The sequence below is a fragment of the Rhinoraja longicauda genome, chromosome 1 (genome assembly GCF_053455715.1).
Source record: "Rhinoraja longicauda isolate Sanriku21f chromosome 1, sRhiLon1.1, whole genome shotgun sequence".
Lineage (NCBI taxonomy): Eukaryota > Metazoa > Chordata > Chondrichthyes > Rajiformes > Arhynchobatidae > Rhinoraja > Rhinoraja longicauda.
The window spans coordinates 11097077-11119906 of record NC_135953.1 but is presented as its reverse complement, the minus strand read 5'-3'; the positions used below and the strand labels follow the sequence as shown (position 1 = coordinate 11119906).

The following is a 22830-nucleotide window of genomic DNA, read 5'->3' as shown; positions in this document are numbered from 1 at the left end:
CGTAGTTGTGCACGTGGGGACGAACAACGTCGGGAGGAAGAGGAAGGAGATACTGCAACGTGAGTTTAGAGAGTTGGGAAGAAGACTGCGAAGTAGGACGTCGAAGGTGGTTGTCTCTGGACTGCTACCTGTACCTCGTGCTGGTGAGGGCAGGAATAGAGAGATCAGGGATATGAATGTATGGCTGAGGGGCTGGTGCAGGTAGCAGGGATTTAGACAATAGACAATAGGTGCAGGAGGAGGCCATTCGGCCAGTCGAGCCAGCACCGCCATTCAATGTGATCATGGCTGATCATTCTCAATCAGTACCCCGTTCCTGCCTTCTCCCCATACCTCCTGACTCCGCTAACCTTAAGAGCTCTATCTAGCTCTCTCTTGAATGCATTCAGAGAATTGGCCTCATCTCAGTTCTAAATGGCCTACCCCTTATTCTTAAACTGTGGCCCCTTGTTCTGGACTCCCCCAATATTGGGAACATGTTTCCTGCCTCTAACATGTCCAACCCCTTAATAATCTTATACGTTTCGATAAGATCTCCTCTCATCCTTCTAAATTCCAGTGTATACAAGCCTAGTCGCTCCAGTCTTTCAACATATGACAGTCCTGCCATTCCGGGAATTAACCTAGTAAACCTACGTTCCACGCCCTCAATAGCAAGAATATCCTTCCTCAAATTTGGAGACCAAAACTGCACACAGTACTCCAGGTGCGGTCTCACTAGGGCCCTGTACAACTGCAGAAGGACCTCTTTGCTCCTATACTCAACTCCTCTTGTTATGATTTTACTGTAGTATATAGTCGTAAGTGATAGGAGCAGAATTAGGCCATTTGGCCCATCAAGTCTACTCCAGCATTCAATCATGGCTAATCTATATCTCCCTCCATTATCCTGCCTTCTCCCCATAACCCCTGACACCCGTAGGAATCAAGAATCTATCTATCTCTGCCTTAAAAATATCCATTGACAGCATCCACAGCCTTCTGTGGCAAAGAATTCCACAGATTCACCAACAGATTGGATGGGAAAAACAACAGAAGTATCAGGCAAGGCGTAGATTAAAGTAAGAGATGGGCTAGGATTAGATCTTGTCATTGCAAAAGAGTTGCAAAAGTGAAACAAATCATTATGTTTCTTAGATGTAGAGGCTGCCAGCTACTGCTATAAAAAATGTGGACAATTCTTGAGAAAGGATAATAGTGAGATATAGATTACTGTGCAAGTTGGAGGCAGCTATAATCAACTGGGCTAAACATTTGCACTGAAAGATTATTCAATTAAATCCAAAAGCAAGTTTAGTTTTGAAAATTATTTATTTTATGGTAGTATTTCATCTAGTGTACGTACGCATTCAGACAAAATAGACAAAACCTCTCTATATGGCTCTGTTCTGTTTCAATAAGGATCAATCATTGCATCCAGCCCATTGAACGGTAAGGCAGATAGATGATCAGGGTATGGAACCGTTTAAGAAGCCTCTGGTCGTCTTCTTTTCTTTAAAAAAAAACACCTTTTCGGGAGATCATTTACATCATCTTCTTCTTCTCAAATTCCTGGAATACAGCAAGAAATATAAAGAACGGATTAATCTCATTTATCAAAGCGGGTTTCGAATTGCATCCTTTTTGCTTGTTAAAGGAAGCATTTCAGTCCCAGATCAGCAAATTTATCTTTCTTTCGTAGGCGACACCGTGGCGCAGCGGTAGAGTCACTGCCTTACAGCGCTTGCAGCACCGGAGACCCGAGTTCGATCCCGACTACGGGTGCTGACTGTACGGCCCCGTGGGTTCTCTCCAAGATCTTCAGTTTCCTCCAACACTCCAAAGACACACAGGTTTATAGGTTAATTGGCTTGGTATAATTGTAAACTGTCCCTAGTGTGTAGGGGTGATGGCTGATCAGCGCGGATTCGGTAGGCCAAAGGCCTGTTTCCACACTGTACCTCTGAACTAAACTAATGATTTTGAACCTGCCACATCTTGTCCTTTTGTATTTAGAATTAAAAGATTATATAATTTCCCGTCCCAACGCCGATATTCCCACAAAATTATTTTTTTGCTTATTCTAAATATAATAATAAAATAATTCCAAACTGCTGCTCAAAAATTTGGAACTCCGTGCAGAAGTACACTTATCACCCGCGTCACAGTCATTAGGTCCAAAACCAGACCTCCTGAACATCCGTGCTTGTAAAAAAAAAATTAGAGGTGGAGCGTGGAAACAGGTCCTTCGACCCACCGAGTCTGTGCCGACCAGCGATCCAAACAGTACACTAGCACTGTTCGACACACTAGGGACAATGTACAATCTTTTCCAAGCCAATTAACCTACAAACCTGAACGTCTTTGGGGTGTGGGAAAACCAGTGCAGGTCACGGTCGAGAAAGTACAAACTCCGTACAGACAAGCACCCATGGTCAGGATGGAACCCGGGCCTCCGGCGCTGTAAGGCAGCAACTCTACCGCTGTGCCACCGTGCCGCTTTTCTCTAGACTCTACACCTGCGGCTGAGTAGGCCTTCACTGGTAACATATCTTTCCACTAATGGATTAACTAAAATGATAGTCTGCAATTCCCTCCCCAGTATTTCTCTGCTTCATTAAGGAGCTCCTCACGATCTAGCTGGTTAACCAAACTGAAAATCACCACCTGCAATTTTCATGTCTGGCGATCCCTGTTCAGCGCACGGAAGGCTTTGTTCATGAACAGGCACCAGACATTTGGAGGTTTAGATTTTAGCACTTCAGCCCAACGAGTCCATGCTGACCATTGATCACCCGTCCACACAAGTTGCACGAAGGTTCGTCGGTCGGCGGGGTCGGTGGATCCCACCCGGAGGCTCACTGGATGGCATAATCGCTGGTCGGTTGGACCGGGAGGGAGCTGAAGACGTTGGACGTGAGGAGCAAGGGCAGGTAGGAGGGTGAACCGGGGTAATGCCTCCAGCACCTTCAAGGTCGGCTGCAGCGCCTTCAAGGTGGCGGCCTCGGGACACAAAGATGGCCGGGCGAGGGGAGGAGAGGGACGTCGGTTCATGGCAACTGCTCCAGTACATCGAGAGCGTGGGCCGACCGGACTTAATTCCCGGAATGGCGGGACTGTCATATGTTGAAAGACTGGAGCGACTAGGCTTGTATATACTGGAATTTAGAAGGATGAGAGGGGATCTTATCGAAACGTATAAGATTATTAAGGGGTTGGACACGTTAGAGGCAGGAAACATGTTCCCAATGTTGGGGGAGTCCAGAACAAGGGGCCGCAGTTTAAGAATAAGGGGTAGGCCATTTCGAACTGAGATGAGGAAAAACTTTTTCAGTCAGAGAGTTGTGAATCTATGGAATTCTCTGCCTCAGAAGGCAGTGGAGGCCAATTCTCTGAATGCATTCAAGAGAGAGCTAGATAGAGTTCTAAAGGATAGCTGAGTCAGGGGGTATGGGGAGAAGGTAGGAACAGGGTACTGATTGAGAATGATCAGCCATGATCACATTGAATGGTGGTGCTGGCTCGAAGGGCCGAATGGCCTCCTCCTGCACCTATTGTCTATTGACTTTGGATTTTGAATAATGGCAGCAATAATGGTGGTTGCCTATATGTGTGATATATGCTAAGAGAATTTCAGTGCTCAGTTGCATGTGTACAAATAAAGCACCATTGACTCTCTCATCTACTCATTACACTTCTCTACTCCCCTACACAAAAGGAATTTCCATTTAGCCAGAGGATGGCGAACCTGTAGAATTCATTGCCACAGACAGCTGTGGAAGCCAGCACAAGATATTTTTAAAGTGGAGATTGACAGGTTCTTGATTAGAAAGGGCTCAAAGGTTATGGGGAGAAGGCAGGAGAATGGGGTTGAGAGGGGAAAAATAGATCAGCCGTGACTGAACGACAGAGTGGGCTCGATGGGCTGAATGGCCTAATTCTGCTTCTATGTCTTGGACAGTCAGGGCAGTTTACAGAGGCCAATTAACCCGAGATCCCACAATGCCTTTGGGACGTGGGAGGAAACCCAGAGGAAACTCACACGGTCACGGGGAGAACGTTGGAACCCCGCACCGACAACACCCGAGGTCAGGATCGAACCTGGGTCTCTGGCGCTGTGAGGCAGTGGCTCACCCAGCTGTGCCAGTGTTATGCTGGCAGATGTTAGCTGACGTTTGGCAAAATAGTGTCTGGTAGCACAGTAACGAAACTGGACTGGTATCCAGAATCCTTAATGCAGCGACACATTCAAACACCTTGCCTCTCCAGCTGAGGGTGTGAAAATTAAATTCAAGTGGCCTAATAAATCTGGAGGAAAAGGCCTGTATCAGTTAATGTTGACTGTGAAACTAATGGATTACTATAAAAATAATCTGGTTCACTGTGTGCTTCAGGAAAGAAAGCCTGCCACCCTTACCTTGTCTGGCCAAAGGTAGTTAACAGAGCAATGTTAATTGCTGTCTATAATGGGTGAGCAAACAGCTGGGCAAACAGTAATAGAGTAACAATCAACAGTAGAACACAGGAATAGGCTCTTTGCCCCACATTGCCTGTGCTGAACATGATACCAAGTTAAACTAATCTCCCGCCTGAACATGATCCATGTCCCTCTCCATCCATGTGCCTAACTAAAAGCCTCTTAAAAGCACTTTACAGGCACCCACCACTCTCTATATAGAAAGCTTGGCCCGCATAGAGTCATAGAGTGATACAGAGTGGAAACAGCCCTTTCGGCCCAACTTGCCCACGCCGGGCAACGTCAGGTCCGCAGGTGTGGTTGGAATCATCAAACCCCTCTGACATTTACAATCATTTAGCAACCCAAAGTTACAATCAATAGATTTAAAATATGAACATTTTTTCCCCTTTGAATCACACTTTAAATAAAATAAAAACATTGAAATCTATGTGAATAACAAGAACATAACGACTTGCCTTTCGCCGATTAATCAACGCACCCAATCATTGGAGGCGTAGAGTGACACAGTGTGGAAACAAGACCTTTGGTGGAACCTGCCCACACCGGCCAACATGTCCCAACTACACGAGTCCCACCTGCCCGCGTTTGGTCCATGTCCCTCCAAACCTGTCCTACCCATCTAACTGTTTCTTAAACGTTGGGATAGTCCCAGCCTCAAACTAGAACTAGAAGTCTATAAAATTATGATAGCCATAGATTGGATAAATAATCATATTCCCAGGATGAAAATTACAAATTCTAGAGGGCATGGGTGTAAGTTAAGTGAGAGTAAGTTTAACGAAGATTTGGAGGGCAAGTTTTTTTCCCCCTCAGAGGGTGGTAGGTACCTGGAATGCACTTAAAAGGGGTGGTGGTAAAAACAGATACAGTAGCAACGTTTGAAAGGCATTCAGACAGATGCAAAACATGCAGAGGATAGAAGGATGTAGAGCGCATGCAGGCAAATGAGATTAGTTCAATTTAGCGGCATGGTCGGTCGGCACAGACATGATGGGCAGTACAATGGCAGTTCTGTGTTTTTTATGTTTTAAGGTCACCATCCTTGCTCCCAATCACCATTTCATGACACTTCTTTATACGGGCTGACATCTGGATCGACTGGGCAAGGTACGTTGTTCCAAAGTCAGGTAACGTACCGCAACTCCACGTCAGGGCAAACAAGTCAAGGGAAAGGCAAGCAAAGACTCCAATAACAGCTGTGAAACTACCATCCTTAGCTCTTAAGCACTCAGCTTGCAGCTGTTGATCATAAATCACCCTCAAAGCAAATAGCTTCTGAGAAATGACAAGATCTACTGCAATAAATTTAACCGGGAGGTTTTTTTAATTTAACATATTAATCCCACTTTCAATAAAAACGTTGTTCCATCTAAATTGGTTTCTCTTGCAGGATTTAAACACATGTCCAAATATACACAAATTCAAGGTGCTGCTGCCTGCCTACAGTTTTTCAATAAATTCTAGTCCACACACTGAAAATATTTGCTGTGCCAAAGAATCTGTGGAATTCTCTGCCACAGAAGGCTGTGGAGGCCAATTCTCTGGATGTTTTCAGGAGAGAGTTAGATTTAGTTCTTAGGGCTAACGGAATCGGGGGATATGGGGAGAAAGCAGGAACGGGGTACTGATTTTGGATGATCAGCCATGATCATATTGAATGGCGGTGCTAGCTCGAAGGGCCGAATGGCCTACTCCTGAACTTATTTTCTATGTTTCTATGATCCAGCAAATTCCCTTATGACACCGACCCCATGGGGACGACAGAAAAAACTGTGGGAAAGCAACAGACAGTGCAGAAATCTTTTATTCAATTTACTTTGTTGGATGCTAAAATAATTTTACTGCAAGTTGTGTATTCTCTGTAAACAATAGCAAGCTTGATTTATCTATCTTGTCTTCTCTCCCCCTTTCATCCCTGGCTGTGCCGAGATTTACCAGTAACGCAAAACTCGCTGCCCTTGGTCCTCCTACTCTCCTCTGCTCCCTTCACTCACTTTTGTTTTTACGTTATTTGTGCATTTAGTGAATATCCAGCCAGAAATAGTCTGTTAAAAGATCAATGCAGCTGCTCTCCTGAACAGAACTACAGAATTTTTTTTTTTTTAATTGGCACGGTGGTGCAGCAGTAGAGTTGCTGCCTTACAGTGCCAGAGACCTGGTTTCGATCCGGACTAAGAGTGCTGTCTGTACAGAGTTTGTACGTTCTCCCCGTGATCTGCGTGTGTTTTCTCCGAGAAGCTCCAATTTTCTCCCACACTCCAAAGACGTACAGGTTTGTATGATAATTAGCTTGGTATAATTGTAAATTGTCCCTAGTGTGTGTAGGATATTGTTAGTGTGCGGGGATTGCTGGTCGGCGTGGAAACGGTAGGCCGAAGGGCCTGTTTCCGTGTTGTATCGCTAACACTAAAACTTAAACAAACACTTCTCATCCAGAAGCTACTAATGCGCAATCTTCATAAGTTGTAGGAGCAGAATTAGGCCATTCTGCCCATCATGTCAACTCAGCCATTCAACCAAGGCTGATCTATCTTTCCCTCTCAACCCCATTCTCTTGCCTTCTCCTCATAACCCCTGACACCCGTACTAATCAAATGGGCTGATTTTTCTTCAAATTCTGGCTTGAATGACAGATAAAGAAGGTAAAATTAGAAATTAAATACACCTTAGCTAATAACAACAGCCTCAACTTTAGTAAAGCACAGGTCTAACCATGCTAGAGAGGAATATTTAGTCTAGGCTGTATACATAACCATGCTAGAGAGGAATATGTAGTCTAGGCTGTATACATAAGGCAGTGAAGTACTCTGAGAGACCTTGCTTTAAGTGGTGGCTGAGATATTAAAAGATATTAATTATTGGCCAGGATTCTCTAGTCCTGGTCAATACTTATCAAAGGCACGGCATTTCTTTCCACTGCTATGCCGATGACACTCAGCTTTACCTCCCCCTGAAACCCAACAACCAGTCAAATTTAAACAGCCTCTCACACTGCCTTGAGGACATAAAATGTTGGATGGCACAGAACTTCCTCCAATTAAATGAGAGCAAGTCTGAGGTCATCCTATTCGGCCCCCCCGACTCCATCAAATTGATAACAGGCAGTCTTGGAAGCCTATCCTGCCTAGTCAAACCGCATGTCAAAAACCTCGGCATGATATTTGACTCTGCATTAAAATTTGATAAGCAAGTCAACGCTGTGGTAAAAGCCAGCTTCTTCCAACTTCGAACCATAGCTAAAATCAAACCTTTCCTCAAATTCGACGACACAGAAAAAATCATTCACGCTTTCATTTCCTCCCGCCTAGACTACTGCAACTCCCTATACACTGGGATCAGCCAATCTTCCCTGTCCCGCCTGCAACTGGTCCAAAACGCCGCAGCGAGACTCCTGACGGGTACCCGTAAAAGGGACCACATCACCCCGATTCTGGCCTCTCTCCACTGGCTCCCTGTACGGTACAGAATCAACTTCAAGCTCCTCCTATTCACGTATAAAGCCCTAAATGGACACTCCCCCCCCTACATCAAAAATCTTCTAACCCCCCTCTCTAACTCCAGGTCCCTCAGATCGGCCGACTTGGGGCTATTCACTATCCCACGGTCTAGGCTTAAACTCAGGGGTGACCGCGCTTTTGCGGTTGCAGCTCCTAGACTGTGGAACAGCATCCCTCTCCCGATCAGAACTGCCCCCTCCATCGACTCCTTTAAGTCCAGGCTCAAAACATATTTCTACTCCCTAGCGTTTGAGGCTCATTGAGGAGGCGCTGTGAACTGTTTGCGTGCTACTGTATGTTTTCATTTTTTTTTCTATTGGAACCTAATCAAATGTACAGCACTTTGGTCAACGTGGGTTGTTTTTAAATGTGCTATACAAATAAAATTGACTTGACTTGACTTGACTTATCCTTCCACTAACATCACTGAGACAGATTATGGTCATGTATTTGGTTCCTGGCGCGAGACTTTACTGTGCATGAGCCAACTGCATTTCCCTATAATACAACAATGGGAAACATATCAAGAACACTGCATTTGCTGCCCTGCACTTTGTGCCTTTTATGAAGCTATTCAAAGGCATCAAATAAAGGGCACTTTAAAAAAAAATGTGGAGCTGGAAACAGCCAGATTACAAGAGTCCTTTGATCACCAAACGGTGACATGACTGCTCATCTCCAATTCTATTTGGTAAAAGTAAAAGTACAGAACAAGTCTTTAACCTCCTAGCAATGCTGAGAATGCAAATAACCTGGAATTAAGCTGAAATGGCATTGTTATTTCATCAGGATCCATGCTTAATATAACCCCGTGTCTTCAAAACAAGAAGTTGGTCTTCAATGCATTCACCGAGCAGACTATTGAATAAACTGTGTACTGCTGCCACCAAGTGGCATGTAGAACTATTGGACTGCTGGAGTAACTCAGCGGATCAGGCAGCATCTCTGGAGAAAGGGAATAAGTGATGTTTCGGGTGGAGACTCGACATCCTAGTACAGCAGATCTGTTGTTGGGCCCAAATTTTAACCAAACAAGTTAAAACCCAGCTTTAAAAAAGCAATTCTGTCTGATATTTTTGGGGGCTGTGGCAATTAGTTTCGCCATGGTCTAGAAAATGAGTTTAACTTAGTTTATTTTGTCATGTGTGATACAGTGAAAGGTTTTTTGTTGCCTGCTAACCAGTCAGCGGAAAGACAATACATGATTATAATTCAGCCACCCACAGTGTACAGATACGTGATAAAGGGAATAACATGAATAGTGGAGATTTTAAAGAGTGGAGCGTGATTGCCGATCCACTTCTGTGACTAGCACAGAGTCGCCTGGCTCTGGGCGCCATCTTGGATCGTGAGGCTGCTGCTATCTATTAATCACATTCACATTTTATCATGACTGAACAAAGCCAAAGCTTGCTCTGAGCAGCTAGGATCACGGTCGAGGATGTGCTCAACATCTGAAGGTGTATGAAGATAGACAAACCTCCTGGACCTGATCATATTTATCCAAGGACTGTGGGAAGCTAGAGAGGAAATTGCAGGTGCCCCGGCTAAGATACATGAATCATCATTAACTATTTGGTGAGATGCCGGAAAACTGGAGGGTGGCTAATGTTGTGCCTCTGTTTAAAGGCTGCAAGGAAAAGCCTAGGAGCTATAGAGCCCAGCTGAGCCTAACATCTATGGTAGGCAAGTTACTGGAGCGTATTCTGAGGGATAAGATATATATGATTTGGATAGACAGATTACAAATAGACACAAAATGCTGGAGTAACTCAGCAGGACAGGCAGCTCCTCTGAATTTTTTTAATCTTTTTTTAGATTTTAGAGATACAGCGCAGAAACAGGCCCTTCGGCCCACCGGGTCCGCGCCGCCCAACAATCCCCGCACATTAACACTATCCTACACCCACTAGGGACAATTTTTACATTTGCCCAGCCAATTAACCTACATACCTGTACGTCTTTGGAGTGTGGGAGGAAACCGAAGATCTCAGAGAAAACCCACGCAGGTCACGGGGAGAACGTACAAACTCCGTACAGACGGCGCCCGTAGTCAGGATCGAACCCGAGTCTCCGGCGCTGCATTCGCTGTAAGGCAGCAACTCTACCGCAGCACCACCGTGCCGCCCCGTGAAGAGAAGAAATGGGTGATGTTTCGGGTCGAGACCCTTCTTCACACTGACCTCTTCAGATTAGGAATAGACAGCGTGGCTTTGATGCACTGGAGATCGTGTCTCACAAATTGAATTGATTTTTTAGAAGAAGTAATCAAAATGGTTGGTGAGGGCAGAGCTATATGGATTTCAGCAACACATATAGACAATGTTTACGGCTCTTCCCTCACCAACCATTTTGATTACTTCTTCTAAAAATGTAATTAAATTCGTTCCACATGGTAGGCTGCTCTGGAAGGTTAGATTGCATGGGATTCAGGGAGAGCTTGCAGACTGGATCGAGAATTGGCTTCATGGAAGGAAGCAGAGGGTCATGGTGGAAGGTTGTTTTTTGGACTGGAGGTCTGTGACTATTGGTGTTGGGCCCATTGCTGTTTATGGTTTATATCAATAATTTGGATAAGAATGTACGAGGCTTGATTAGTAAGTTTGCAGATGACACTAAAGTGGGTGGTATTGTAGATAGTGAAGATGGTTATCAAAAGTTACAGCAGGACCTTGATTAGTTGGGCAAGTTGGCTGTGGTATGGTTAATGGAGTTTAATACACTTACATGCAAGGTGCTGCATTTTGTGAAGTTATAGCAGGCCAGGACTTTTAGCAGTGAATGGTAGGGCTCTGGGGAGCGTTGAGAGCAGAGGAATTTAGGAGTGCAGGTACATAGTTCCTTGAAAGTGGTGCTACAGGTAGATAGGGTGGTTAAGATTGCTTTCGGCATATTGGCATTCATGAGTCAGGGTATTGAGCGTACAAGTGGGGATGTTATGTGACAGTTGTGCAGGACGCTGGTGTGGCCACATTTGGAGCATTGTATTCAATTTTGGGCACACTGCTGTAAGAAAGATGTTGTTAAGCTGGAAAGAATGCAGTGGCAGAGAATTCCACAAATTCACAACTCTCTGGGTGAAAACGTTTTTTCTCATCTCAGTTTTAAATGGCCTCCCCTTTATTCTTGGACTGTGGCCCCTGGTTCTGGACTCCCCTAACATTGGGAACATTTTTCCTGCGTCTAGCTTGTCCAGTCCTTTTATAATTTTATATGTTTCTATAAGATCCCCTCTCATCCTTCTAAATTCCAATGAATGCAAGCCCAGTCTTTCCAATCTTTCCTCATATGACAGTCACGCCATCCCAGGGATTAACCTAGTCAACCTACGCTGCACTGCCTTAATAGCAAGGATGTCCTTCCTCAAATTAGGAGACCAAAACTGCACATAATACTCCAGATGTGGTTTTACCATGACCCTATACAACAGCAGAAGGGCCTCTTTACTCCTATACTCAAATCCTCTTGTTATGAAGAAGGCCAACATGCCATTAGCTTTCTTCATTGCCTGCTGCACCTGCATGTTTACTTTCAGTGACTGGTATACAAGGACACCCAGGTCTCGTTGTACTTCCCTTTTACCTAATCTGACACCATTGAGATAATAATCTGCCTCCTTGTTTTTGCCGCTAAAGTGGATAACCTCACATTCATCCACATTATACTGCATCTGCCCACTCATTCAACCTGTCCAAGTCACCCTGCAACCTCCTAACGTCCTCTACGCAGGTCACACTGCCACCCAGCTTTGTGTCTTTTTGCAAATTTGCAAGTGTTGCTATTAATTGCATCACCCAAATCATGACTATATATTGTAAATAATTGCAGCCCCAGCACTGAGCCTTGCGGCACTCCACTCGCCACTGCCTGCCATTCTGAAAAGGACCCGTTTATTCTGACTCTTTGCTCCCTGTCTGCCGACCAACTCTCTATCCATGTCAATACCCTACCCCCCATACCATGTGCTCTAATTTTGCCCACAAATCTCCTGTGTGGGACCTTATCAAAGGTTTTCTGAAAGTCCAGATACACTACATCCACTGGCTCTCCTTCATCCATTAAGGGGTTGGACACGTTAGAGGCAGGAAACATGTTCCCAATGTTGGGGGAGTCCAGAACAAGGGACCACAGTTTAAGAATAAGGGGTAGGCCATTTAGAACTGAGATGAGGAAAAACCTTTTCAGTCAGAGTTGTGAATCTGTGGAATTCTCTGCCTCAGAAGGCAGTGGAGGCCAATTCTCTGAATGCATTCAAGAGAGAGCTAGATAGAGCTCTTAAGGATAGCGGAGTCAGGGGGTACGGGGAAAAGGCAGGAACAGGGTACTGATTGAGAATGATCAGCCATGATCACATTGAATGGCAGTGTTGGCTCGAAGGGCCAAAAGGCCTCCTCCTGCACCTATTGTCTATTGTCTATTTTACTTGTCACATCCTCAAATTCCAGAAGATTAGTCAAGCAGGATTTCTCCTTCATAAATCCATGCTGACTTGGACCAATCCTTTTACTGCTATCCAAGCCCACATGCAAGAGTATTCAAGAGGCAGGCGGGAAGGAGTGGGGAAGAAATAAAAGAGGGAAACGTTGAACATAGGACAGTACTGCACAGGAACGGGCTCCTCGGCCCACAATGTTTGTGCCGAACATAATGCCAAGTTAAACTGATCTCATCTGTCTGTACATGATCCATTCCCCTTTATTCCTTGCACTTACATGTGTTTATCTAAAAATAATAAAGGAAAATGATCTCCAAAAGGATGAAAGAGTGACATGAAGAGCTATTGCACTGCAGAGGACCATAAAGGCAGGTGGCGTGTAATTCTGGCCATATGGAGCCTGCAGATGCCTTCTAATCAACCGGGCACTGGTGGGCTGACGATCGGTTTATAAATTAACGCTCAATTTATACAAGAAGTGCTGAAAGACGAAACAGCTGCCCTCATAATCCTGAAGCACCTCCACCAAGCGCACCACAGCAATCTGAATCCCACTTGGCTTTCATTGAACTTAGCCAGGTCGAACGCTATGAAGTTGATGTTAAAACCATTCCACAGTGGCCCTCAGGGTTACAAGATGAATTATTTTCCGCATTGCCAGACTGGCAGGGGAGCAATTTCTTTCTGACTTGTCTTTACAGCAATCTGCTAATTTTCTTCGGGGGGGGGGGCTTGGCTGGCAAGGAGATGAGGAGGAATTTCTTCTGCGCTTGTTCTGAACTCCCCCTGATGAGGTTATTCTGTTGTACGTTAGTATTCTTTTTCACTACTCAGATTTTTCACTCCCATCTTGCAATCAGGAACAGTGAAACGCCTGTATAAAGTAAAGGCGTGGGCGAGGCTATTTTCTAAATGGGGAGAGAATTCAGAGGCGCAAAGGGAACTTCCGAAAAAATTGATAGAGTGAATGTGGAGAGGACGTGCGGGGATCGCTGGGCGGCGCGGACTCGGTGGGCCGAAGGGCCTGTTTCCGCGCTGTATCTCTAAATCTAAATCTAAAGAACCAGAGAACATAGGTTGGAAGATGAGTTGGGGAAAGATTTAATAGGAACCCGAGGGGCACCAAGCTGTCAGAGGTGGTAGTTGAGGCAAGTACAACAACAAGACTTTACTTTAGACTTTAGCAATCCAGCGCACACACAAGCCCTTCGGCCCACCGAGTCATTGCCAGCCAGTGATCACCCCATACACTAACACTACCGTACTTACGAGGGACCATTTACAATTTTACCGAAGCCGAATAACCCACAAACCTGTATGTCTTTGGAATGTGGGGGGAAACCGGGACACCCGGAGAAAACCCACACGATCTGGCATATGGGTGGCTAAAGTTAAATGCACTAACTAGAGTGCACACAACATCCACCTTGGTATGGTCACAATTGCAACTGAAATGATTACAGACTGGATACTAAAGCCAGAGCTTTGTGATAGAGTGCTATAAAGTGGAAATATTCGTCCATTCATAATTTTATATTTTGCCATCCTTGTGACCTCAAATGAGTGACTTGGGCAACACTTTAGATTGAACTGAGAAGGGTTTTTAAAAAAAAATCAACCTTTCCCAATTACTTTAAAGATATTTGAGAATGGAAATGTATTTTGATATATTGAGTTTACTGTCAAGCGTACCGAGATATAGTAAAAATCTTTTTTGGTGAATGCTATCCAGTCAACGGCACGCTGCCACCTTACAGCGAATGCAGCGCCGGAGACTCAGGTTCGATCCTGACTACGGGCGCCGTCTGTACGGAGTTTGCACGTTCTCCCCGTGACCTGCGTGGGTTTTCTCCGAGATCTTCGGTTTCCTCCCACACTCCAAAGACGTACAGGTTTGTAGGTTAATTGACTGGGTAAATGTAAAAAAATTGTCCCTAGTGTGTGTAGGGTAGTGTTAATGTGCGGGGATCGCTGGGCGGCACGGACTCGGTGGGCCGAAGGGCCTGTTTCCGCGCTGTAAATCTAAAAAAAATCTGTATCTCTAAAAAAAATCAGCGAAGAGACTATACGTGATTACAATCAAGCCGTCCACAGTGTGCAGATACAGGACAAAGGGAATACATTAAGAGCATAGTTAGAGTAAGAAATGCTGCTGCTGGAATAAAAATTTAAGAGTGAAGTGACTGTAATGAGTGATAGCTTGCAAAGAGTCGTATAAGAAGATAACTGCAGATGCTGGTACAAACCGAAGGTATTTATTCACAAAATGCTGGAGTAACTCAGCAGGTCAAGCAGCATCTCGGGAGAGAAGGAATGGGTGACGTTTCGGGTCAAGACCCTTCTTCAGTCTGAAGAAGGGTCTCGACCCGAAACGTCACCCATTCCTTCTCTCCCGAGATGCTGCCTGACCTGCTGAGTTACTCCAGCAAAGAGTTGTCAGGCATCGGCACCACCTTGCAATGGAGTGGAGTTGCATTTTTAGTTTCAATTGACGAGATCTTTAAAATCCAAAAGAAGCACAAATTAACAAAAGGCTTGACAAAAAAACTCTAAAAGAGTCAATGTCAATTGTTTTTGCCGTCCACAAGAAGACGGAAGCTGAAGCAACCAGAGAGCAAAAAATAAATAAATGCTAATATTTGCAACTTCCAGCAGCTCCGGTGTTTCTTGTTAAAGCAGCAGCAAGTCTTCATTCAAGTCATCTCAGGCACCCGTCTACATGCGCCACAGTTCAATACAGCAGGGAGAGCCAGCGTGGTTGCATGTCAAGCTGCCCGGCGGCACGGATGACAGTGCATCAGACAGCTTCGTGGAAGGCCACTGCGGAGAGGAAAGCAGCATCCCGCCTTGCATGCGCAACGCCCGGAGCGATGCCGTGAGCCGAGCTGCCAGGCAGAGGAAGAAACATGCCGGAGAGAGTGACACAACAGAGAAGGAGGCCACGCTGAGCCAAGAGGTGTGCTACCGCAAGGCGAGATGGATAGCAGCTGGAGAAAGAGAACAAAGCCGCCAGATGAGCAAGTCAGCCGAGCGCCAGGCTTAGACGAACCAGCGCACGGCGAGTCCTGGAGTCATTGCCTTGCATTTTAAATTGAACTCTAAAAATGACATTATACTTGAAATACTGGAACCTGAAAACAGATTATACCAGAAGCGATGGAGCTATTTTCAGCACTTTCAATTGCAGTCCACCGTGTAATTTTTTATTAAAATAAGTTGCTAAGGAACATAAAGAATAGAAATGTTTATGTTTTTAAGAGGACCTTTAATCTACTGTAAAAGAGTTTAAGAAGCTTAGCCAGGTGCCTGGATAGGACAGGTTTAGAGGGATATCGGGCAAAGGCAGGCAGTGTAGTGGGACCAGTGTAGTCGGGGCATTTTGGTCAGCGTGGCAAGTTGTGCCGAAGGGCCTCTTTTCACGCCGTTTGACTCTGACTTTAAATGAAAGAGGGAAAAGGAAAGCAATATTTCCTTTCATTTCAGCACCAGTACGGAGGGTGAAAGATTACACGAGCAATATGAATTAGGGCAGCACAGTGGCGCGTGCGGCTGATAAAACTGCTGCCTCCGATGGATCCTAGTTAGGATCTACTAGCACTAGGCAGATAACTATTCCTTGTTACCAGTAAAGCCCAATCAAAGATAGTCCGAGAGTCTCCAATGAGGTAGATAGTAGCTCAGGACTGCTTCCCAGTTGTTGGTTGGATGGTTTAGTTGCCTGATAACAGCTGGAACAAAAAAAGTGTCCCTGAATCTGGAGGTCTGCTTTTTCCACACCACAATAACTTTTGCCAAATGGGAGAGGGGAGAGGAGGGCACGGGGCCAGGTTGCGACTTGTCCGAAGGGCGTCTGAAATCGTGGAGTGGTTGAAACATATTGAGGAAGTCTCCCAGAAGAGGCTGCGATCAAACATCTGGAGCAACAGGTCACCACTATCAATGTTAGATTGGAATTAAAATAAAGTACTGGAGTAACTCAGCGGATCAGCTGAGAGAACATGGAGAGGAGATGTTTCGAGTCAGGACCCTTCTTCGTATTCATAAAGTCACCTATCCATTGTCTCCAGGGATGCTGCCTGACCTGCTGAGATACTCCAGTCTTTTTTTTCGTAAACCAGCATCAGCAGTTCCCCGTTTCTAAACTTAGATTGAAGTCCCTACATTCTTGCAGATGACCAGTTAGGTATAACTGTGAAGATACATGTTTTTGTAGTGGTTGTGGGATTTTTTGGTGAGTGGGGTGGGGGCTTGGGATATAGCCCTTCGTGAGGAGTCAATAGACAATAGACAATAGGTGCAGGAGTAGGCCATTCGGCCCTTCGAGCCAGCACCGCCATTCAATGTGAATCCCACGACACACACACAGACAGACTCACAGACAGATAGACACACAGACACACACAGACCAATTTTTATCGAAGCCATTTAACCTACAAACATGTACGTCTCTGGAGTGAGCAAGGAAACCAGAGCACTGGGAGAAAATCCATGGCTGATCATTCGCAATCAGTACCCCGTTCTGCCTTCTCCCCGTGCCCCCTGACTCCGCTATCCTTATGAGCTCTATTCTTAAGAGCTCTTTTCAGCCCTACTTATGCAGAACCCCCCACAAGTTAACCTTCCTGGGAGAGACCTCTGCCCAGAAGGCCAAGGGGAGAGGGGCAAGGGTTGGTGGTTACGTTTGGAAATTTTCAGTATCTTTGTTTAATTTCAGTGTTTGTGGAGGTAGCAGCCGGTTATTGCAAAGAAAATTCAATCTTCAATCCAGGATGAGGTTAACTGCTTGAACAAAGGCCATTGTCCATCGAGAGCTGTCTTTCCTCAACGCCCACTAAAGCTGAATGTGGACCTTTTACTTCTCCAGCTCCAGACTCCATGTAGCTGCGGCATTTAGGGGCGGCACGGTGGCGCAGCGGTAGAGTTGCTGCCTTGCAGCGCCAGAGACCCGGGATCGATCCTGACTACGGCTGCTGTGTGTATGGAGTTTGTATGTTCTCCTCGTGACCTGCATGGATTTTCTCCCAGTGCTCTGGTTTCCTTGCTCACTCCAGAGACGTACATGTTTGTAGGTTAAATGGCTTCGATAAAAATTGGTCTGTGTGTGTGTGTGTCTGTGCCTGTATGTGTCTGTGTGTGTCTATCTGTCTGTGAGTCTGTCTGTCTGTGAATCTGTCTGTGTGTGTCTGTCTGTGTGTGTGTCTGTCTGTGTGTTAGTGTACGGGGATCGCTGGTCGGTACAGACCCGGTGGGCTGAAGGGCCTGTTTCCGTGCTGTATCTCTTAAACTAAACTAAAAAACTGAACGAGGTTAGCTGCTTGAACAAGGACCATTGTCCACAGAGAAGTGTCTTTCCTGAACACCCGCTTATGCTGAATAAAGGCCTTTTATTTCTACAAAAGATAGACGCAAAAAGCTGGAGTAGCTCAGCGGGTCAGAGAGAATCTCTGGCGAAAAGGAATACATGAAGTTTCGGGTCTGGGTCCAGACTACAGATACAGTGTGCACGTAGCTCATTCCACGGCACAAAATCTCACATTACATGGGGAGTTAAAATGGCAGATCTCACAGCTACAGCATTAGAGAATTTCCAGTCGGACTTTAGTTTAGTTTCGAGATAGTGCAGAAACAGGCCCTTCGGCCCACTGAGCCCATCATACAGACCAGTGATCCCTGCACACTAACACTATCCTACACACACATGGGACAATTGCACATACACCAAGCCACGTCTTTTGAGTGTGGTAGGAAACTGAAGATCTCGGAGGGAAAACTCACGCATGCACTGGGAGAACGTACAAACTCCGTACCGACAGCACCAGTGGTCAGGATCGAACCTGGGTCTCCGGCACCGGCAAGGCAGCAACTCTACCGCTGCGCCAACCCTTTATTCTTACACTTTGTAAACTCCAGAGCGTATATTTATATTTACCTTCAGCATGGTGCTGCCCAGCTGGGCGGGAGACATGCTGACCACCACACCGGCCTGCTGAAGGGCAGCAATCTTCTCTTTGGCTCCGCCTTTGCCTCCAGCGATGATGGCACCGGCATGACCCATTCTGCGGCCCGGTGGAGCGGTGAGTCCAGCAATGAACGACACGACCGGCTTAGCGTTGGGCCCCTATTAAAGAAGAAGAAAAAAAACAGCGTTTAAATTATTGAAAATAATTTGCTATGGTGTGGTACTTTCTTTATCACATGCACTAAAGTACAGTGAAATTTGTTGTGTTTACAGTTCAGTGCAAGTATCACTCTGCACAAGTAGTATAAGAAGATAACTGCAGATGCTGGTACAAATCGAAGGTATTTATTCACAAAATGCTGGAGTAACTCAGCAGGTCAGGCAGCATCTCGGGAGAGAAGGAATGGATGACGTTTCGGGTCGAGACCCTTCTTCAGTCTCGACCCGAAACGTCACCCATTCCTTCTCTCCCGAGATGCTGCCTGACCTGCTGAGTTACTCCAGCATTTTGTGAAATAAATACATTCACTCTGCACAAGCGCGCAGACACATGTTAGATATTCGTCTCAGACACACTACAAGTTTATGGCAGTAGTACATTGAGACGGTGGACAGAGCTGCCGGTTTGGCACCATTTTCACCCTCACACCTCCATGACACGCTGGTCAACCTGAGGAAGAGAACCTTCAGCAACACCAAGATTTAGATTTTTTTTAGATTTAGAGATACAGCGCGGAAACAGGCCCTTCGGCCCACCGAGTCCGCGCCGCCCAGCGATCCCCGCACATTAACACTATCCTACACACTAGGGACAATTTTTACATTTTACCCAGTCAATTAACCTACATACCTATACGTCCAGGACCTACCAGAGAGCAGTCCTGGCCTACCGTCTACCTCATTGGAAAAACCTCGGGCTATATTTAATCGGACTTTACCTTGCACTAAACGTTATTCCCTTAATCATGCATTTGTACAATGTGAACGGCAGCATCATAATCATGTGTTGTCTTTCCGCTGACTGGATAGCACGCAACAAAAAAAGATTTTCACCGTACCACGGTACACGTGACAATAAACTAAACCAACCAACTAGAAGATAGAAGACAACTTATTTATAATCCTTATTTCTGGACTTGGACAACTTACGCTGGCATTTGCCTTTCAGTAACCTCACCAGATTTGAAGAAGTTTGATGAAGCCAATAGCCCCCATATGGGCTGCAAGACGCAGCGGTAGAGTTGCTGCCGAACAGCGCCAGGGACCCAGGTTCGATCCGGACTACAGCTGCCGTCTGTATGGAGTTTGTACATTTTCCCTGTGACCTGCGTGGGTTTTCTCTGGGATATCCGGTTTTCTCCCACACTCCAAAGACGTACAGGTTTGTAGATTAAGAAAATAACTGCAGATGCTGGTACAAATCGAAGGTATTTATTCACAAAATGCTGGAGTAACTCAGCAGGTCAGGCAGCATCTCGGGAGAGAAGGAATGGATGACGTTTCAGGTCGAGACCCTTCTTCAGACTGATCAGTCTGAAGAAGGGTCTCGACCCGAAACGTCACCCATTCCTTCTCTCCCGAAATGCTGCCTGACCTGCTGAGTTACTCCAGCATTTTGTGAATAAATACCTCAGGTTTGTAGATTAATTGGCTTCGATAAAATTGTAAATTGTCCCTAATGTGTGTGTGTGTGTGTGTGTGTGTGTGTGTGTGTGTGTGTGTGTGTGTGTGTGTGTGTGTGTGTGTGTGTGTGTGTGTGTGTGTGTGTGTGTGTGTGTGTGTGTGTGTGTGCGTGTGCGTGTGAATAGGATAGTGTTAGTGTGCGGGGTGATCGCTGGTTGGCACGGACTCGGTGGGTTTCCGTGCTCTATCTCTAAACTAAACTAAAATGCACAGCATTGAGCAGTGGAATAAAATCTCAGAGGTAAAAGGGACATCTAATTCAATGCCCCCTGGTAAAAAGCTAGGGGTTGTGGGGTTGACAAAGATGTCTCTGCTCATTTATTTGTTTAGTTTATTGTCACGTGTACCGAGGTACAGTGAAAAGCTGTTGTTGCGTGCTAACCTGTCAGCAGAAAGACAATATATTATACAATCGATCGAGACAATAAACGTCCAGAACTAAAACAAATACTCATGAAAGCATAGTAATTCTTTGTGCACAGATAACTACGGGAAATATCAACAAAATTGAAGTGGTGGTGCAGCGGTAGAGTTGCTGCGAGACTCAGGTTCAATCCTGACTACAGGTGCTGTCTGCACGGAGTTTGTACGTTCTCCCCGTGACCTGCGTGGGTTTTCTCCGAGATCTTCGGTTTCCTCCCACACTTCAAAGACGGACAGGTACGTAGGTAAATTGGATTGGTACAAGTGTAAATTGTCCCTAGTGCGTGTAGGGTAGTGTTAATGTGTGGGGATCACTGGTCGGTGCGGTCTCGGTGGGCCACAAAGGGGGGGTTTCTGCACTGTATCTCTAAACTAAAACTAAACTTAACCCGTCATGAGCTAAATCCCCCTGACAAACATCTGATAAACCTGCACCTCCTTTTGATCTTTCCCAACGTGCTGTGTTGACAAAGCTTGAAACCACTCTTTTTTTGGTGCCACTCAAGGGCTGTCAAACTTTAAAGAAATCAGCATCTTGCTCCTGTGGACTATGTTCAAATTCAAGTCTATTAAGAGGAACAGCAGCAACCAAGATTAATGTCACACTCAGCACCACCATCTGGCCACAGTGCCTACAACAATCTTCAGTGTAATCAGCATCAAATCCTCGCCATCTCATGCACATCACTTCAACACACAGAATTATTCAAGAAAAATCCGAGTTTTACTACAGACAGCACTGTTATCAAATCAGACTTTAAGATCCCGAGATGTTGGGGGAAAAAAATAATTAATTAACCACTTCAATTCTCCTTTCCCTCTCCAGAATTGAAATGCCCAGAAAGTTTACATGAAATAAAATTGCTCCAGAGAAAAATAAAATAAAAAATAAAAATCACAGCTCAAACATAGGATATAGGTCAAGACTGAAAAAAATATTGAATGAAGAGCGACCCTCATGGTTAGAATGTAGAATACCACAGCACTGAAACCGAACATGCTTGTGCTGAACATGATGTCAAGGATATAAGAAAATAACTGCAGATGCTGGTACAAATCGATTTATTCACAAAATGCTGGAGTAACTCAGCAGGTCAGGCAGCATCTCGGGAGAGAAGGAATGGGTGACGTTTCGGGTCGAGACCCTTCTTCAGACTGATGTCGGGGGTGGGACAAAGGAAGGATATAGGTGGAGACAGGAAGATAGAGGGAGATCTGGGAAGGAGGAGGGGAAGGGAGGGACAGAGGAGCTATCTGAAGTTGGAGAAGTCGACGTTCATACCACCGGGCCGCAAACTGCCCAGGCGAAATATGAGGTGCTGCTCCTCCAATTTCCGGCGGGCCTCACTATGGCACTGGAGGAGGCCCATGACAGAGAGGTCAGACTGGGAATGGGAGGGGGAGTTGAAGTGCTGGGCCACCGGGAGATCAGTGGCGTTAATGCGGACCGAGCGCAGGTGTTCAGCGAAGCGATCGCCGAGCCTGCGCTTGGTTTCGCCGATATAGATGAGTTGACATCTAGCGCAGCGGATGCAATAGATGAGGTTGGAGGAGGTGCAGGTGAACCTCTGTCTCACCTGTTTTGGGTCCTTTGATGGAGTTGAGGGGGGAGGTAAAGGGACAGGTGTTGCATCTCGTGCGGTTGCAAGGGAAAGTGCCCGGGGTTAGGGTGGTTTGGGTAGGAAGGGACGAGTGGACCAGGGAGTTGCGGAGGGAACGGTCTCTGCGGAATGCAGAGAGGGGAGGGGATGGGAAGATATGGCCAGTGGTGGGGTCCTGTTGTAGGTGACGGAAATGTTGGTGGATGATATGTTGGATCCGCTGGCTGGTGGGGTGGAAGGTGAGAACGAGGGGGATCCTGTCCTTGTTGCGAGTGGGGGGATGGGGAGCAAGAGCGGAGCTGCGGGATGTAGAAGAGACCCTAGTGAGAGCCTCATCTATAATGGAGGAGGGGAAGCCCCGTTTTCTGAAAAACGAGGACATCTCGGAAGCCCTAGTCTGAAACACCTCATCCCGGGCACAGATGCGGCGTAGACGGAGGAATTGGGAGTAGGGGATAGACTTTTTGCAGGGGACCGGGTGGGAAGAAGTGTAGTCCAGATAGCTGTGCGAGTCGGTGGGCTTGTAATAAATGTCCGTCACTAATTTTTCTCCTGTGATGGAGATGGTGAGGTCCAGAAACGGGAGGGAGATGTCAGAGATAGTCCAGGTCAAGGATCTCAGCCTGTACATGATCCATGTCCCTCTATTCCCTGCCATGTGCCAAAAAGCCTCCTAACATCACTATTGTGTCTACCTCCCCTGGCAATGCGTTCCAAGCCCCACTCTGCATAAAGAAATTTGCCCCGCAACTCTACTTTAAACTTTCACCCTA

General features: G+C 45.9%; 1 protein-coding gene across 1 annotated transcript in view; it reads right to left on the bottom strand.

Annotated features, from left to right (window-relative positions):
* Positions 1 to 1292: 1292 nt before the first annotated feature.
* Positions 1293 to 22830, bottom strand: part of suclg1 (succinate-CoA ligase GDP/ADP-forming subunit alph) — an 84584-nt gene continuing 63046 nt past the window's right edge. The window contains exons 9-10 of the mRNA XM_078408459.1: positions 18321 to 18509; positions 1293 to 1551 (exon numbers count right to left, since the gene is read on the bottom strand). Of these exons, the coding sequence (XP_078264585.1) occupies positions 1525 to 1551; positions 18321 to 18509 (216 nt within the window). The 3' untranslated portion in view covers positions 1293 to 1524. The remainder of the gene's footprint in view (positions 1552 to 18320; positions 18510 to 22830) is intronic.